We start from the raw sequence: 19,385 nt of genomic DNA, 5'->3' as shown, positions 1-19,385 counted from the left end.
GTTTTGTTTTGTTTTTCTAATTTACGAGCCACTGATGTCAAATTGTTTTCTTTTTTTTAAATTTATTTTTTTTATTTTTTTTATTTTTTTTTGGTTTTTCGAGACAGGGTTTCTCTGTGTAGCTTTGCACCTTTCCTGGATCTCACTCTGTAGACCAGGCTGGCCTCAAACTCACAGAGATCCGCCTGCCTCTGCCTCCCAAGTGCTGGGATTAAAGGCGTGTGCCACCACCGCCTGGCAATCAAATTGTTTTCTTAGTGGTAAATATAAAAAAGGAACAGGGAAGACAACTAATCTTAAAATTAATATTCAAATGAGCTCTATCTTACTGTGTGCATATGTGAGCCATGAAAAAGAGTGACTATAAAATACAGAACATACTTTTGCAAATACTTTTCCAACTGAATTAGAAATGAGCCACCCATCCTGGCCTTGTCATTTGTTATGTTTACATATTAGTGCAGTTTTAAGTAATCTATACTAAGAATAACGAAACCTGTATATTTATTTAGTAATTGCCTTTATTTTGGATTAATGGTGAGTATGAGCAACGTTAGATGAGGGTTGTCCATGATGGAAGGACAGACTGGGGGCTGGTTAAGTCCACCAAATTTTAAAGGCCAGGAATAGGTTCCTAAGTAAGAACTGCCACACTTAAGGCCATACCTATCTATGCCTATGCCTTAACTGGATTTTTTTCCTCCTCACGCAGAGGCTCAACTATAATTCCAGACTGAGGCTCGAGCTCAGGCTCAAGCTCAGGCTCTGTTTCTGTCTCCAGCTCCAGCTCCAGCTCCGGCTCTAGCTGAATCTCCATCTCAGACACTGGCATAGGCTCTGGTTCAGGATCAGGCTGTGTGGTACTTTCAAGCTGGGGGTTAGGCTCATATTCTGGCTCTGCAATGGTGGTAGTAGGTTCGGTGTTGTGGGCATCATGGATGGAAGATGGCAGAGTTGCTTCTAGCTGGATGTTTTCAGCTGGAATCGTTTCATTATCTCGGGAATGGCTTGCCTTTGTCATTGGTCTATAAGAAAGGATTACCCGAAAAACATTAGGGAACTTCAAACTTGGAAATTTCACACCACACTACACACTATAGCTTTAGTAACAAATAGGCCCTAATCCAGGTTCTCAGCCTTCCTAATGCTGTGACCCTTTAATACAATTCCTCATGTTGTAGTGACCCCCCCAACCATAACATTATTTTTGCTGCTACTTTATAACTGTAACTTTGCTACTGTTATGAATTGTAATGTAAATATCTGATGTGCAACCCTCACAGGGGTCGTGACCCACAGGTCAAGAACCAATAATTTAGGCCATCTGTTCATTCTAATATTTTGACTTGCTGTCAGACTACATGTGTCTATTTTGGAGTTTAGAAAGTATAGATTTCAATAATATGAAAGTCCAAGAAAGACACGCCAGCATTTAAAAAGAGGAAAACTGATAAAAAGAATCTGAGAAGCTAATAAGGTATTTGAGAGTCAAAGCCATGGCTCAGTTGCATCTGTGTATCCAACTCCTTAGTACAAGACTTGGCTCCTGATTGGTATAGAAAATTTATTTGTGGAATCAATTAGATTAATTAATGAAATCAGTTACATTTTAAAAATTAAATTAAATCCAGGGAAGGATACACCAATTCGTTATCCAATACCAAGTGGTCAGTCACAAAAACATGCACACAGGTAACATTATACATACTGAGCAAGTTGTATTTAGGGATATATATGTATATACATACACATATGCACACAATAACAATGAAAAAAGCTGTGAATTTGAGAGAGCAGGGAGAAGGAGGATATGGGAAAATTTGGATGGAAGAAAGAGAAGGAGAAAAATGTTGTAATTATAATCTCAAAAAATGTAAAAAGAAGAGAGAAGGGTGAGCAAGTGGATGAGCATTATCTACACTGCAGAAGAAACTTTTCATCTAGCTAAGAGCACAGGCCATGGGCCAACCAAATTCTGATTTCCCTGGGCCCTATGTACTTTTGCCTTCATAGGTCTCCCGTTACATTAAAACATTCATGATTATGTTTACAGTTATGTCGGTATGAAGATAATTATGTTAATATTATATCTTAAAACATTTTGCCCCTGACCTAAAAGGACTTTTGTGATGATTAAATTAGTTGATATAAATGCTTAGAACAGAGTCCAAAACACAGGGCTCCATAAGTAGGTGCCATCATGCTTTTGGTAAAAGCAGTGAGAGCAAGAAGAATGTTAACCTTGATATGTTATGCTGCAGGAGTGATGAGGGAGAGGTTACTGAAAGTTACTTCCGAGGAGTGCTTGTATTCAAGTAAAGACAACAATGGCAATGTGAATGTAGATCAATAAAGGCTTACTCAAGTTCCGTGCTGGGGGTTAAGTCCCTCTTCCTTTGCTGTGATTTAACTTTGTTCCTTGCAAAGTACACCACAGAGATGATGACAGCAGCACCTATCAGGGCACCAATCAAGGCACCAATGATGATTCCAACTTCTGGATCTGAAGGACACAGATAGATAGATAGCTGGTCAATCAGAACACATCTTCTCATGGACATGCATTTGAGACTGGTGGAAATGATCCAGAAGACTCACAAAGCAAGAAAGTGACAGGTATAGGTGGAGGGGATAGAAACTCCCATAATTCTGCTAGTTAGATCCTGATGGATGAAAAGTATGAGCCCTTGGCTGTGTAGCTTAATGCTGACATGTATACAAGTGAAGAAAAATATGGCCACTTGGCAGGCAAGTTTGTTTTTAAAGAAGTATTTAGGGAATGAAGTTGTCAGTGTGCATTTATGTGGCCAGAGACATGTCATGGCAATCTGGAAACCAGAAACATGCTCCGTTACAGGGAAGGACATTTCATCAGCTTTGCTAGGACCTAAGTGAAATAAAAAAGCTTCTCCACACACTCCTTGCTCATGAAAGAGCTGCCTACATTCTAGCCACTGGGAAAGGATATGGCCATCTGGATAAATAGGCATCTGGTTTATTACATCAGTCTATGGAAAAATTGAAGGAGTGTGAGACAATCCAGCTGAGCACCAGACCTCCAAGTCCGGAAGTGTTGTCCCTGACAGAACATGTCTCAGTCATGAGGCAGCCCATGCCCATCTATGTCCCCTTAAACAAGGATCAACAGTTTGTATTTTGAAAGGAGAAACTAAGTTTACATAATAAGTCCTTCACCTTCCAATGATTAAAGGAATCCATGTAGCTGGGCACAGCAGTGCATGTTTGTGATCCTAGCACTCAAAAGGCTGAGGCAGAAAAATCATGAGTTCGAGACCAGCCTGGGGTATATACATGGAAAAAACTTGTCTTAAAAAACCCTAAATAGAACAAATCAGCTATATCACTAAGGCTCGGGGAACGCTTAGAAGCGGGGATGGAAAGAGTGTAAGAGCCAGAGGATGGGAGATAGGCAGTAGAAAGATGTCTTCTGGGTATGACACAGCTGCGGCACTCATGAACTCATCACAGCTGTGACTATCTGCACAAAATGGGGGTCTTTAACATTTCGTCATGGATGAGTGGAGGACCCATGAGGTTCAACCCCTCTCTGAGAGACCACTGGCAATCAACAGCTGCTGGAGGAAAGAATGTCATTTTCTTTGGTGGTGTATCTGCTGAAAAACGGGCCTTACTCCAGCAAATCATCTCCCACCAATGCTTAGGCAAGAAACTCTGAAGCCGGCAGGCTACACATAAAGAGAAGACATAAAAGGAGGAGTTGTTGAGAAACGAGTTCTAGTGTGAGACAGGTGAGTGAGAGAAGGGGTAGGGGAGTGAAAGGACTAAAATATGAAACAGTGAAATTAAACAAAACACATGGGAATAACATTAACAATGAAAGAATTCTAAACTCTTACCAAAACAGCATTCTCTTCACCCACTCCAACCACTGTTGGGACGTTTCCAAAACTGCGCTTGCCTCCATATTTCTATTATGCTTGCTCTTAGATGGCCCTCCCTTTCCCCATGTTCATTATTCCTTTCTGAATTTCTAAGCACTTCTCATCTCCCACCACACTCTCCTAATACAATTATAGTACTATTTTTAATTAAATATTAAACTTGTGAAAAATTAAATACTGTTCCCAACTCAGAAACATCCATACTATGATTCTCTGTTGTACAGCATTTTAAAATGTTTTCCTTAAGGTTATTAGCTGCCTCATTTGGGTGTTTGTTTAGTTTTTCATACATTATCACTAGTTTTGAAACGGGGAGGAAATAATAAATTCCTTTCAATAGACTCAAATACAGCAGCTCTCTCTTTATTATGGTTCCATTTCCGAGTGATACTTTCTGTGGCTTTCCCTCTTCTTCTTTCACCATGAACCAATTGTCTTTTTACAGCTGCTGTTCTGCTTTTGTTCCCCATCCAACCTCTCCATTTTGCAGAAACAATAGCCTTTGCTAGTGCCTTCAAGTGCCAGCTCAAATAGTACTTGGTCAGCACAGCTGCTCCAGATCTGTAACCATAAGACTTCCTCTTTTGGTGTTTATACCTGTGTAGATCTACAATATAGCATTTAGCACATCCAGTCATTGTTTGGCCCTCTAGCTGAATGGGGAGCTCCTTGAGTGAAAGACAAATTTCTCCTTAACTTCTGTCTCTGCATCACTTATGCTGATCCACGGTTGATATACAATGGGTGACTTAGGAAGAAGAGAACAGGAGGGCAAAGAAAAGAAAGGAGGCAAGAAGGAAGAGGAGAGGGAGGGAGGGAGGAAAGCCAGGAAAATGCTGGAGATGGTTGGAAAGAAGACTTGACCTTACATGGCTGAACATCTGCAGTGTGAGTCTGTCTCTCACTGAGCAGCCAACAATTGAGAAGTAAAGAAAGACGACAGAGAGGGCCATAGGAAAGAGCTGAAAGTGACGAGAATGGAGAGCAGATAGCACAGGTCTAAGTATTGTCAAGTGGTCCCTAAGAGGTTTGGCAAGACATCCCTCATGAAGGCTTGTCCCAGAATTGGCCTAATCTGTCAATCCCAAGGCTCTTAAGTGTGAATCTCAGAGAGCAAAATAAATGCCTTTCAACAGGAAGATGGAGATTTAGAGGCATCCCAGCTATGCAAGTTAGTAACTGGATGAACTTGAGCAAGTCATTTACCTCTCTGAGCTTCAGTGTCCCCTCTAGGAAAATAAGACCCACAATATAGGTATTCTGCCGCCATAAACAGGGCAGTAGGGATGGTCGAGTGAGATATTGCTCGTGTAGCACCTGGCCAAGTGTCTGGGAAATAATGTAATACTAATAGAAATACCAGTAATCATTAGATATTGAGACTGTAGATGAGACTGCCTGGTTATTACTATAGGCAGATTTTTGTCTTTAAACTTTTGGTTTTATTTCTCATCAGAACATAGATATTGAATTATGGGTACAAAAAATGTTTTCCTGAATGTATACGTGTAACTTGGATCACATCCACATCCCTGTTACTTTCTCTCCTTCCACTTCCATTGTCCTCCTACTGGTCCCTAACAGCCCTCTTCAACTTTCATGTTTTCTTTAAAAAAAAATCTAGATTCTGCCTATGAAAGAAAACTTGTGGTATTTGTCTCTCTGGATCTGGCTTATTTCACTCGATATGGTAATTCTCACTTACCTTTTCCTGCAAACAACAAAATGCTACTTAACTGGAGTGTTTATTTATGGCTGAATAAAACTCTACATTAGCCATTCATTAGGTGATAGCAATCTATGAGTCTGTAACTTGGGTGTTGGAACACTGAAACTAACACGTTTATCCAGCTATCTCTGTGGCATGCTGAGTTGAATTCTTTTAGTTATAGACCCAGAAGTGATACAGCTGGGTCATAAGGCAATTCTATTTTTAGTTTCTTGAGGAACCTCCATGGTGACTTCCACTGTGGTTTCTCTAGTTCACATTCCCACCATCAGCATATAACGGTTCCTTTTCCTGCGTATCTTTGCCCATATCTGTTGTTTGATTTCTTGATGACAGTCATATGACTGGGGTGAAACGGAAGTTCACCATAATTCTGATGACATTTCCATGATGATGAAAAACACTGAGCATTTTTTTCATACACTTGTTGCCTGTTTGCCGTTCTCCTGGGACCTGTCTGTACAATACATCTGCCTATTTATTGATTGGATTATTCGTGTTTAATTTTTTTTCAGTTCTTTATCTATTCTGAGTGTCACTCCTCTGTGGGCTAAATGGCTGTAAAGGATTGCCTTCCATTCTCTAGGTTACCTCTTCATTTAGTTTGTTGTTTTCTTTGCTGTGCAAAAGCTTTTAAATTTTATGCAAGAGCAAGCTCATTTATCAGTCCTTGCTATTATTTCCTGGTCTACCAAAGTCCTTGTCAGAAAGTCCTGCCTGTGCCTTATCTTGAAGTGTCTCCCTGTGTTTTCTAGAGGCCGATCTTAATAAGGCAGTCAAGAAGCAGGAAGTCTGTAAGTTGTATATTTGAAAAAGATAGCTGAGGGGCTAACTGCATTTATCAACTGCAGGAGAAAGAGCATCCTAGACTGTTAATAATACTGCTGTTTTGATTTGTCAAAGAATAATACCTACTTTCTAATGATTGTGTGATGCTTAAATAAACTACTTGGTGAACAATTTGGAGAACATACTATTTTGTAAAAATGAAAGATTGGATGGTCATTCATCATATCAACTTACCAATAAGCACAGGAATCTCCAGAGGCAGGAAGGACTAAAAAGAGATCCTAATAAATCTGTTCAACTGGTAGGCCCAGGCTACTTAGCTGAAGGGTAAAGTATGAAAGCGGTATGGTCAACTCACGTGAAGAGGTTAAGTCAATTTCACAGGAACTATTGCCAAGACTGTTTATAGCAGTGCACTGGTAATAACCTTGTTCAAAATTTGTCAGATTTCCGATAACCAAAACTCCAGTGGCCGAGTCTGTCAAAACCAGGAAACAGATCGTTAAGATCTCTTGACATGTCAGTTTGCACTGTTTAAAGCCCACCTGCTTTCTTACAATGGTCTCTCTTGAAAGGAATAGGATCCAACTAGGTCTCTTGCAATGCCCTACAAGTAGCCTACCAAAGACCCTCCATATTCACCACCTCTCAGCTGAATTCTAGACTCTGGGAAGCAGACACATCACAATCATCATGCTAGCAGACAGGTATCATTTTAAGCACACCTCCACTCCACATACACACATACACACACTGACATCAAGGGAAGAAATGCTTGAGAACTTCAGACAAGCATCCAGCATCACATACTGTTAGGTGATCCAATCACCAGGCCAGGCCGGCAGTTATGGAAGGCAATACTCACTGAAACTTTCTTTTACTGGCACAATGGTGTTTCCCTCAATCTTATACCAGTAATACACGGGAGATGGCGTTCCGAAGGCAGAAAAGCAAGACAAGGAAATAGGGTGGCCTGCTTCTGGTCTTCCTTGGATGGTACAAAGGGGCTTGGAAGGTTTGACTGTAAGGCAATAACAAGAAGTAAGATTCCTGCAAAAAAAATGGCAGTCTGTGACAATGGTAGCCACTTTCTTGCTTTCATTGTGCAGAACTCGTTTATTTATTTTAGTCTTTAAAAACCTTTTGGGGGCAGTTTTCTGGTTGGGCCACCAGATGGCAGTAGAGCACTTCAGCTTCAGGGACCATCTAGTCAGGAAGCCATTAGGATTCAAATAGTGTCTCTTCTGTCTGCTTCTTTCCTGGATTTATAACCATGCATTTCCTCATTGTATCCTAAAATATGCCTTTATTAAAACAGCCAAATGTAAGCAAACTGTGAGTAGAAACATAGCTTGTGTTTTAAAAAGCCATCTTAAATGAAAACAGAGCCCTTAAATACTTTGAGATAAAACCTTTTTAGAAATTCTTTTAAAATATTCCATTAATACTACCTTTTTTTCTATTTCTTTGCGAGGCTAAGGTAGTTTTTCATTTATTCATCTGTAGCTGACCCAAAATTGCTAGAAGGTTTGAATTTGCCTGTGTCCCTCCTCAGCAGAGGAAACCCATTTGGCATCTGTGCTATATGATGATGTAGTCTGGATTTTTCTGCCTCTCCACAAGCATCTATCTATGTGTCTTCTGTCTATCCAGCACTGGACTAGGCCCTGCAGATTCAACAGGAACTTTGTCACTTCCGAAGTGGGATTAAGGGTAGTGAGAGATGAAATCACAGCACAGGGGGGGCTGCGTCAGGGGGGCTCTGTATTCTACATGTTTTGCACTGGGGACAGAGAGACCATGGAAGGAACCTAAGAAAGGTAGTAATGATGGCCTTTCTAATACTTCCCATGGAGCTCTCTCTGATCCTGAGGGTTCCTGAACCAAGGGCAAGGTGACTTGAGAGGTATGAAGAAAAGAGAGTCACAGGGGCTAGTGAACAGAGGAGGACGAAGGGAGTAAGATGTACGGTGATTCCCAGGCCTCTGATTGTGTCCATGATCCGGCCACCACCCAAGAGGAAGAATTCATGCAGAAGAACATGTTTTAAAGGGAAGGATGAGAGGAAGGAGTGATACTGGGGGCAGTTTGGAACACACTGGTTTTCAGCTGTTTACGACAGTACCCTGATGGAGAAATTCTGTGAGTAGCTGTGAATCACAGTCTCCCCATTGTGCCATTAGTCTGTTCTTAAAAACTTACACAGATGACGATTGTCCATTCTTTACTTTCCAATTAACGGTCATCCTTCTCTTTTATGTTTGGCTGGTTAGTTGGTTGGTTAGTTTGTGGGTTTGAACTTGCTATGTGGCTGGAAATAAACCTTCAATTCATGATCACCTGGCCTCTACCTTCCAAATGCTAGAATTCCAGTCATATGCTACCATAGCCAGCTCTTCTCAAACTGGATTATAAAAACCATCCCTCTAGCAGCTAGCATTCTCTAACTTAGGAAATTTGTACCTTAAATGCTTCAGACTACTCTTTGGTTCTCCTGGGACACGTGATCACAAATCTGATCCACATAGAACACCAGCTCTCCAACTTAACCCTATAGATATTTGGAAAACTAAACCTCAAACTGTCTTGCTGTGGATATCACTCTGTATAAATAAAATGCTCTTTGGTCAGTGGCCAGGCAGGAAGTATAGGTGGGACAAGAGAGAAGAGAATTCTGGGAGGTGGAAGGCTGCATCAGAGAGAAACTGCCAGCCACCGCCATGACAAGAAAGATGTAAGGTACTGGTAAGCCACGAGCCACATGGCAAAGTATAGATTAATAGAAATGGGCTAAATATAATAGTAAGAGCTAGACAATGATAGGCCTGAGCTAATGGCCAAGCAGTTTAAATAATATACATGTCTATATGTTTATTTTATAAATGGGTTGTTGGACTAACAGGGCTTGGTGGGGGCTGGAGAGAAGATCTCCAACTACACTGTCTCATCTATAAAATAAGAATAAGAAATGATCTAACCTCTGGCCAGCCAAAAGAAAATATCACAAACAGGGCCTTTCACACAGAATTGCTGTTGGCTATGGACTGGACTAAATTTTGCTATTGAAATCAATCTTCTAACAGCTTCTTTTCTGATAACCCTTCTTAGACTCAAACCCTTGTACACATGAAGAAGACGTGTGTGTATAAGCACAACTCTTCAAAATGCTTCACTATCCTTTGAAAACTGGTGTCATCTGATTTAGAGAATTTTTTATGTAGATTTCCATCCTCTCTTTCTTATCAATGGCTTTCTGAGATGGTAAAAACTTGATTCACCTACCTTAAACTATGCCATTTAACCATGATCATGCTTAGTGTCTTTAAAAAATGGTCTGAATGTTATAGTCCCTGTATAAGAACAGAACAATCTGAACAGAAACACATGGGTATTTCAACATTAAACATCAGGTACTAGGACTAAATTATAGACAGCAACCTAGAATAACTGTACTCATTCACCAAGTCTAGATTCAAATCCAGACTAGCCCTCTTCTTCTTGTGCTCTTTCTCCTTCTCTCTCTCCTTTTCTATTAGGAACAAAACACTAGGTGACTCATTTTGAGACAAGCTGCAAACCTATATATCTTCTCAAACTACTGAATCAGAATTGAGCTGACATTTCATCCAGTTCAAATATCCCCAAAGAGCTACTATGTTTTCCTGGCTAAGCCATTGATCTACCCTTTGGCTTTATTGCCTTCATCAGAATTGGGGTGGAAGGGAAAGGCTCATCTCAGAAGATAAATGAAAATGCTTCTATGTGTTCACAAAGCCCCTCCAAATTAATAATTTTTATGTGCCAAACTGCAGAATGGAGATAGTGCTCATTCCAAATGTACACATAATAATTATTCAGAGTCTATCTGGGTATTTTTCAGAGATTGATTTTCCAGGGTTGTCATAAGTAATGGAAATCTCTTAAGTGAATGGCCACCCAAACCACCTTCTTCTTTGCTCACTGCTGCTATTCACCTGAATTGTACCCTGCCATTTCAGCCTGTGATCTGCTCGACACACTCTTGAGCATCCTTCCTTCCCTGAGAACTCTTCTCTAGGTCCCCTTCTGTAGCTTTCCCCACGCCTTCACAGCTTTCCTCCTACTGAAAGCTTTCATGCAATCTGTCTCTTTCACGAGAGGACTGGGACCCTATCTTTTACATCTTACTATTTCCATTGCTTAGAACAGTAACTGAAGCACGTTCTCCCAAAGATGCATTGCTATACTCTGCCCATGTTCATAGCTGTTTATCTATAAACATATATGCATTATGGATGGAGAATAACATTTTGCATAACATACATGTGGGTGTAGTGTAGCATTTAGAAAGGTGACCAAGAAAGGGTACTATTAGGTGATGAGAAAGGATGGAATGCAGGCAAAAGAACACATGAATCATACAAGAGAATATAAAGCTAATTGTTTTTTCTAGTTTCAACTCTCTCATAGATTTTTTATAGTGAACAAGTTCATAAGAACGTAACTGACAGTGAAAGAGGAAAGGCCTAAGCACGGCCATTCTAACTTTTCATACGTTCACTGAGCTTGGGCCAGAGCAAGTGTTGGAGTGGTTACCATAATCTAGCTGTGTGGCATTGTTGTTTGTGAGTTCATTACAATAAAGAGATTTTGAAAAATGTAGTACTACGAAAAGACTTCCTCAATGGAGCATCAGTTACTCTCCCTACAACTGGTCCCCTGACCCACGCATCTCTACTTTCCCCAGGCCCAATCAGGGTGTTCACATGCAATGGGATTCAAGAACTGCAAACGGACTTTGACAATTTAGAGATTATTTACTATCACTAATTTTTGGAAAGTTGAAATTCGTAGGATAATTTTGTCCTTTTCTGAATTAATAAGAATAGAATTTTTGTCGGGAGGTGGCGCACACCTTTAATCCCAGCACTTGGGAGGCAGAGCCAGGCGGAACTCTGTGAGTTCGAGGCCAGCCTGGGCTACCAAGTGAGTTCCAGGAAAAGGTGCAAAGCTACAGAGAAACCCTGTTTCAAAAAACCAAAAAAAAAAAAAAAAAAAAAAGAAAAGAAAGAAAGAAAAAAAATAGAATAGAATTTTTGAGTATTTCTGTGGAAAGAAAGCCATAGATTGTTAAGTATCTTCATTTTATGGATTCTGGCTGCTCCACGAAAAATCATGATGAAGTCATGGCAAGACTTATCTGACCCAAAGACTCATAGAAAACAAAACCCAAAACAGACTAGCTCAAGCTATCTTTAGCTTGTGGAAATTCACTGGGAATCCTCTGAATTTCCAAGTTAAGAATATTAACCTTCTTGTCTAGCTTATCTCAGGGCTATTTCCAAGCCTTTTCATGAAAATTGCTTCTGCTCAGATCACCCCAGAGACACAGGGGCAACAGAAAATCATTAGAAGATTAATCCCTCAAATTACTTGAACATTAAAAGGCTCTTTAATCCCCAGCACCTAATTGGATTCTCATAATAAATCAGTAAAGAAGACAGACTTAAAACCTATCTTACAATGGTGGCCTGCATTGTATGAGGTCACTGAGAACAGAGAAAGGCCTAGAACCTAAGTTTACTGATTTTTCAGTCTCACGGGTTGTGGCATTCTTGCCACACTATTTTTCCCATATGACTGATCTTCTAACTGCCACATAAGCTGTCCAAGGAATAGGTGCATCTATTCCTGCACCATAATGCCAAGCACAAGGCTCAACAAAACACAACTGACTGAGCAAACCTTTTCTTGGTTTTGTTTTGTTTTGTTTTTGAGACAGGGTTTCTCTGTGTAGCTTTTGCGCCTTTCCTGGATCTTGCTATGTAGACCAGGCTGGCCTCAAACTCACAAAGATCCACCTGCCTCTGCCTCCCGAGTGCTGAGATTAAAGGCGTGCGCAAACCCTTTCTTAAACATTAGCTCCAGAGTACTCTTTTTTAGGAGGGTAAATGCAATGGCACACCTCATAGTAAGCATCAATTGGCTCCTCTTAGCATCACATGGGTAGTAAGACAACTAAGGATAGTTCTCGTAGGTGTGCCCCTTGTTGTCATGTTGTTTGTTTGAACCACTTAACTAGTTAGTCACTGATTTGGCCTAGTGCTTCCTTTCCAATGATGCATATCCATTTGGGCTACTGGTAAGGGCTTCAAGCCTTTTCCTCCTCCCTCTAATACCATCTACTTTAGAGTCTGCAAATAGGTCCTTAGCCCCTGCTGTGTTCTCAGGAGTCTGAAAGATCCCTAGAAATCAAGCAAATTAAGTACTCATCAAGGGCAGAAGCCATGTCTCCGTTACTACTAAGCTTTTATTTCCTTCCACAAAGTAGGGACACCACAAATCCTGAATAAATGAACTGTTTCAAGTCTATTTTGAGACCAAATGTGACTTGTCCAGTGTCATACAAGAAATATGTGTTTATCATAACTTAATTCTTAATAATGGCGTAACAAGTAACATTTTTCCAAATAGCATTAGCGTTTTTAAAAAGAGGGTCCTCCCAATCAAAAATCAAGATAAAAAGTCAGTTACATAGCAAGCTTGAGGCTAGCTATAGCTCCACGAGATTCTGCGCAAAGCAAAACAAAACTAAATTAAAGATAAATATAAACGAAGTAGACTCTTCTGCCTTTGTTTGAAAGAATGATTTCATGGTAAGATTAGTGGCAGGCTTGAAAAAGGGAATAAATAGATAGACAGTTGCTTCTTGTAGCTAAATGTGGCTCTAATTACAAGTTCCTCCCGAAAGAGGTGATCATTTGGTGGGCCAATATTTGTCTCACTCTATCCTTCCAAGCTAGGGATGCTACTGTTTCTGTACATTTTATGGTAATGTTTAGGTATCCTTATATGGATTGAGTTGGAAAACTATGTCTACTAATGAGCTAAAACTTAAATAAAACAGTCTCTGATCATAAAAGGAGTAGGGAGGACAATTAGCCCCAGGGACATAATTGACACCATAACCCAGTGCTTTGACTTATTTGCTGTCTTAAGTTGCTTGGTGGAAAGAAAAGGCATGAAAATAATACCCATACCTAACACAGTGACGTCAAGGATGCCTTGGTTTTTGCCGACAAAATCTGGAGGATTGTTGACATCACAGATGTAAATTCCACTGTCCGCTGGTTGCATACGCAAAATGGTGATCGATGCATTACCTGGATTAGTCGACCTTATAATTCTATCCTTGAATTGCCCAATAGCTGAAGCTTGTCCACCTTCAGAGTAGTAAATCTAGGGTTAAAACAAAATAGTAAAACTGAAAACCTGAGAGTAGCCAGGATGAGGATAAGTTACCAGGAAGTCCCATCTATCTGTGGTCCCTGTAGCCAATATTTCTCAGTTCAGTGGGGCATTTAACTTTCTGACCGCTGTTGGTAGCCATTACCTCATTTGCCTTCAACAGCTCTGTGATATCACTAGCGCAGGGACTGGGAAGCCTATTTTACAGAAGAGGGGACAATTGGAATTCAGAAGATTTAACTTCTAACCCTGGCTTAGATAAACAAGACACTCACCTGCTCACTCTACCTGGTACAAACTCTTCCGCATATGAGATATGTCTCAAGAGATATTACCACTATATGAACTTCTGATTCGAGTTTACCTTGCCCACTGAGACTGCTCAAATGTTCATGTCCCTTTCATGCATACACACCTCTTGGCTAAGCACACCTGGACTCATTCTGTTTGTTAGAAGGCTAAAACTTCAGGGCAGACTATTCCCTGAGAAATCAGCTGGTCTCATTCTCTCCTAGTGGCTGTGGTGGGATAAAAACAGGTAAACCAGTAAAAAAGGCTTACAGTGCGCCTGGCCCATGTTAGCTACCATCTTTCTCTCATTGGCTGCTGCTGTTGTTACATTTACAATGTACTGGACTTGAGTCAAGCAGTGACATATACCTGTAGTCTCAGTCTCTTGGGAAGCTGAAGCAGGGGCACCATGATTTTGAGGACCACCTAAGCTATATAGCAAGATGATCCTTAAAAACACTCTCATGCATGCTCAAGCAAGACCAAATCTCCTAGCTGAGGAGCAATTGGCAGTTGATAGCTGCTGGGAGAGGAAAAGTCAGTTTTAAGAGTGTTGTCCCTGATAAGTCAACCACATGCTAATGGAAGGCCACCCTTTCAAGAATATATATGCAGCACAAATTGGATTTGATGGTAGAAAATGACAGGACACAAAATTGGGTGGGTAGGGAAGGGGAATGGATCTGGGAACAGTGTAGGGGGGGGAATAGGATCAAAACACATTATACAAAGAAAAGCTACAAGGAGTAGTGGCTGCAGAAAGAGGGAGAATCAGGATTCCCCAGGGATGAGCCCCCTAACACGTTAGTCAATACCAAGTGGCCAGCTCTAAAAATATACACATATGCACAACATTATATGGGCTTAGCAGGTTGTATTTATATGTTTGCTCACATATATGTAATAATAATAATAATTAAAGAAAAAAACACATTAATTCTAGAGTGACCAAGGTGGAAGGGAAGATATGGGAAAAGAAGGCAGGGAAGGGAGGGAAGAAATGATTTAATTCGGTACACATACACAAAAGTTAAAAATAATAAAAAGACTATCATATAGCAAAATTGTTAAAAAAATAAATTTTACAATAAGATAACTGATTAAAGAAATATCTGAATTCTACTTCCATCTCCATTAAATTCCATGGATCTTAGGTATTAATGGCAAACATAGGATAAGAGTGATGTGGTAGAGAGAAGTCTGGCCTAGGTGTCACATGACCTAGGTTTTCCCCACAGCTCTGCCTCTGACTGTGATGTAGTCACATGAGGCATCCCTTACCTCTGCCTCCATAGTAACTTGCTGGGTGGTAAGAAGCAGAGATAGCTAATCTCTCTAACCTTTTACTTTCCACATGTGAACGAGGAGCCAGAGCAATGTTTTCCAAAGAAGGACATCGATTTTCAGTGATGTCTACATGGAAACCCTCTAATGTTAATATGTTCAAGAGAACATATCTAGCATACCAAATATGTAACGTCATGGATATTATTGCTTAGGTGACACTCAGGTTTTATGAATTTAAAAGTCTCAGTCAATATAGAAACTGTTAACTGAAAAGTAGTTTCAGGGATACATAAATATGACAAAAATTATGAGGCTGGGGCATGAGTGACTACAACTTGGGAATCACTAGATGAGGTAATAAGACCTTAGTTCCCTTCACAATATACATATTCTGTGTACACAGTTTGCTAAATTAATATAAATGTGTGTCATTCCACAACTGGTGTTTATGTCTCATAAATTGGGATTGCTTTAGTCTAATGAGACAAGTTATTTTCATAAAAAAAAACCTTCTAGATGGTTTTTTCCATTTCATTTGCTTCATTAGCCTCACTTCAAAGTAGAGACTGAAGCCAGGGGGGGGTTTAAAAATGGCACAAAATTAACAGTTGAGGGATGGGTGTGAAACTGAATGGAAGAGCACTTGCCTAGCATGCATGATGTCCCCCGTTTCACTCTCAGTTGGAAAAAAAGGGGTGAAACACAAAAGCAAAGCAAATTTAAACAGGAGTAAAACCAGTTCCCCAAATTCCTTGCGCAGAGCTCTTTACCCACCCAATCTATTACGAAGTGAAAAGAGTCAGAAAACCCAAAGGAAGATATTGTCTAGTGGGATTCACAACGCTTCTCTTTTACACAGAAAGGGAATACATTTTAAAGGAAGACCAACAAGCAGACTTTTAAGGGAAAGTTTCCTAAAAATAAGCATAATTAAAGTGAAAGCAACATACTCTCTCCTTTGTTTTCTCAAACATTCTTTCCTGCCCTAAGCACAGTGTCCTATAGTTCATTTATTCACACCTCCTGAACTTAACCCTGACGTGGCAGTGTTTGACTAGAAACCAGAAAGCTACAATTAACTCAAGGTATTCAAATGAGACAGGTGTAGATTTAACTTATCAAAGGGCTTTGCTACAGGGCAGGCAACACTAGTTCTATTTATGTGGTAACGGGCAGCATGAGATCCAGTCTCTTACCTGGGACACAGCCTGCTGCCATCAGGACAGCCCTTTCCAACCTAAGCCTCTGACCAGTTCCTCTGCTCCCAAGAGGAGACAGGCCAGCCCTGCTTTATGACATTTTATGATGTCACAATGAGATACAACATTAATCCTGCCACAGAAAACAGGGCTTTCTCTCAATGTCTCCTCTTCTTGCCCTCTTTGCCATGCTGGTGGCTGGTGGGTAGAGTCACAGAAGCCTATTAGTGATTAGATCCTCTTTGAGATCACTTATTCCATGTCACTAAGGTTCAGGAGCCAGTTGGATATTGGAAATATGAGAACAAGGTGGGGCAGGGTCTAGATAGGCATATAAAGGCCAGAGGGGACCATGGTATATTGAAGAGCTGGCATAACCTGTGGAAACAAAATGCTGGCCCAGCCAACCAAAATACATCTGCTGGCCAAATCGGCCCCAAGGCCTCTAGTTTGTAAATTCTGATTCATTCTCATCGATTACAGAGGACACTGAGGCCCTAAGAGAGGAAATAATTCTTTCCAAGTTCACACAGTCAATTTATAGTCAAATGTGGAATCCAAGCCTCATGATTCCCACTGCAAGCATTAAGTAGCACTCTCGGTCCTGCCCGAGACAATAGTGATGATTTACCTTCCCTTTGGGACCGTTCCATTGCCTTGGACCATCTCCCTTGCCTACCTCATGCCAGTTGCTGTCATTCCCTGGTCTGATGCTTCCTATCCTGAACAGTTTGGCCACACGGTGCAGTCTGCATTCTCCAGCTGCACTGCAGTCTCCTTGGTATCTTTACACCGCAGCCTTCCTCTGCCTGCCATGCCAAGTTCCCAGTCAAACAAGGCTGTGCAGCTGGCAGCCAGTTGTTTCCTCCATTTTGCACCACCCACTCTCAAACTAGAAGCTTGATGTATGAGCAAGAAGGCTTGAAAGGATCCCATCTGCTTTCTATTTGAGTGAGAGTTGGGTTTACTAAATGCCATTAGCTTTCAGAATTGTTTTCCAGGTTCCTTTGGGAGATATGGAAGCCCAGGAGTCCACAGCTAAACCACACATTCTTTCCTTTCCTCCCTTCCAGCTTCTTGCTTTCCGGCATTGTTCCTAAAACAGCTAGACAAGGATGGGAAAGTGGCAAAGGTTTCAGGCCAGAATTTTGTCTTTCTGAACTGTGAACTCTAGGATTGTACACAATAGAAATAGAATGCTGTAAGAAAGGCTCTCTTGCTATTTGCTTGAGCCGTCCACTGTTTGAGTGACTGTTGTGTGTGCTTTTTGGCTGAAATAATGGGAGATCCCTGCTTAGGTGCACTTCTTCAACAGAAATGAAGTCCAGAATAGACAAACATTAGGGAGAAGAGATGGGAGACTTGTAGTGGTCTTCCCTGACAGCAACAGTAGCATTTGGAACAATTTGTTGCGTGGCTCTGTGGCATGTATTCAGAGCATGGCAGCTCTAAGCCAGCACTCACCAAATGTCACTAAGGGCTGGAGGTCCTCAAAAATAAAATCAATTCCCTCTCCATTATTCAATTCCCCTGAAGCGATGGAATACACACACAAACCCCAAGATTACCGAACCTTTGAAATAATGTAACCTACAGAAAGAACAGAACAGTTTTTTAAAAATGTAAGAAGTCAGAAAATATAAAGACACTAGGTTCTGGGGAAGGAGTTGTCCAAAGTGTAGACATGTCATGGATATGAGGATGGCAAAGGATTTCCATTGTAAGGACTCTAGTGGAGAATTGTCTAACAGACCCATGCTAAGTGCATCAGTGTCCATTTTATTCGTGGCTAAGTGTTGTCTCTAGCTCTAGCATAACAAGCCAGATGGAAAAGGGAAGAATCTATGGCCAGAGGGGCACCAGATCTCCCCAAACTTCCTTGGTAGCCTGCTTGTGTCAGGTGAGTTTCCAGAGGAGATTGCCCCCTGAGAGAGATGGTGTGAAGCTGTCCATAGTTTTGGACACGGGAAATTTCTGAAAGGAAGACCAACTGGATGCTCTCTGTCCTCAGGATCAGAGGACTTGTGGAAAGAGCATTTTCCATGCACCAAAGGGATCTCCCTAGAGAGGGCCTTCAATGAGACACAGTATGTGGCCCTGGGTACTGAAAAACACTAGGCTCCAGAGTCAATTGCTGTTTAATGCAATGGTTTTGAGAAGGAGAGAGACGTGTGGCAAAAGCTGGCCAACAGCCTGATCAGAGCAACTATAGGTTCCTGAGTCTTTTGGGGGAGGATTGAAAGAGTTCTAGGCATGGGCATGAGAAGGTGAACTCAAAAAACTTCTCTAGGTTTTATTTCATTTTTAAAAACTATTTATGAATATGCATGTGTATCTGTGTGTGGTTATGTGCATGGCAGTGAAGGTGCTCAAGGAGGACAGAAGAAGGTGTTGGGTCCCCTGGAGTTAGAGTTACAGGCAATTGTGAGCCATCTAACATGACTGCTGGGAATCAAACTCAGGTCTTCTGCAGTATCTGCAAGCTCTCTTAACTGCTGAGCCATCTCTCAAGACCATACTTTTCTAGTTTTTATTAGCACAAATGATACCCACCTAGCATCCCAGTACTTAGGAGGCTGAGGCAGGAGGATTCGAAGTTCAAGGCCAGCCTGTACTCGATAGCAAGGTCCTGTCTCAAAAGCCAAACCACAACAAAACAAACTTCCCCAGATTTATATAGGGCTTGTGCTGATCTGTATTGCTACCAAACATAAACCCTTCCATACCACTGCTAAGGCAGGTGCTAGTGTCCTAGGCTGCCATTAGTGGAGGGATCTAGTAGTACATCAATGGGTTTTCTTACCTGAGAGGTCCAGCTACATCTTCCCCGAGCGTCTCTTGCATGCGCCATTTTTAGACACTGACTGACTGCCTTTTCTTCCATACCCTCAGTATTGGGGTACAAGCCATGCTGTGTTTGAGCAGAAATGGGTGGATCTG

General features: G+C 41.1%; 1 protein-coding gene across 1 annotated transcript in view; it reads right to left on the bottom strand.

Moving 5' to 3' along the window:
- Positions 1 to 226: 226 nt before the first annotated feature.
- The window catches only part of Vsig1 (V-set and immunoglobulin domain containing 1), a 43,155-nt gene continuing 23,996 nt past the window's right edge, over positions 227 to 19,385 (bottom strand). The window contains exons 4-8 of the mRNA XM_036175227.1: positions 13,461 to 13,659; positions 7,307 to 7,462; positions 6,800 to 6,919; positions 2,362 to 2,503; positions 227 to 1,025 (exon numbers count right to left, since the gene is read on the bottom strand). Of these exons, the coding sequence (XP_036031120.1) occupies positions 677 to 1,025; positions 2,362 to 2,503; positions 6,800 to 6,919; positions 7,307 to 7,462; positions 13,461 to 13,659 (966 nt within the window). The 3' untranslated portion in view covers positions 227 to 676. The remainder of the gene's footprint in view (positions 1,026 to 2,361; positions 2,504 to 6,799; positions 6,920 to 7,306; positions 7,463 to 13,460; positions 13,660 to 19,385) is intronic.

This window comes from Onychomys torridus, chromosome X (genome assembly GCF_903995425.1).
Source record: "Onychomys torridus chromosome X, mOncTor1.1, whole genome shotgun sequence".
Lineage (NCBI taxonomy): Eukaryota > Metazoa > Chordata > Mammalia > Rodentia > Cricetidae > Onychomys > Onychomys torridus.
The sequence above is the reverse complement of the archived record's forward strand: the minus strand, read 5'-3'. Positions and strand labels throughout refer to the sequence as shown.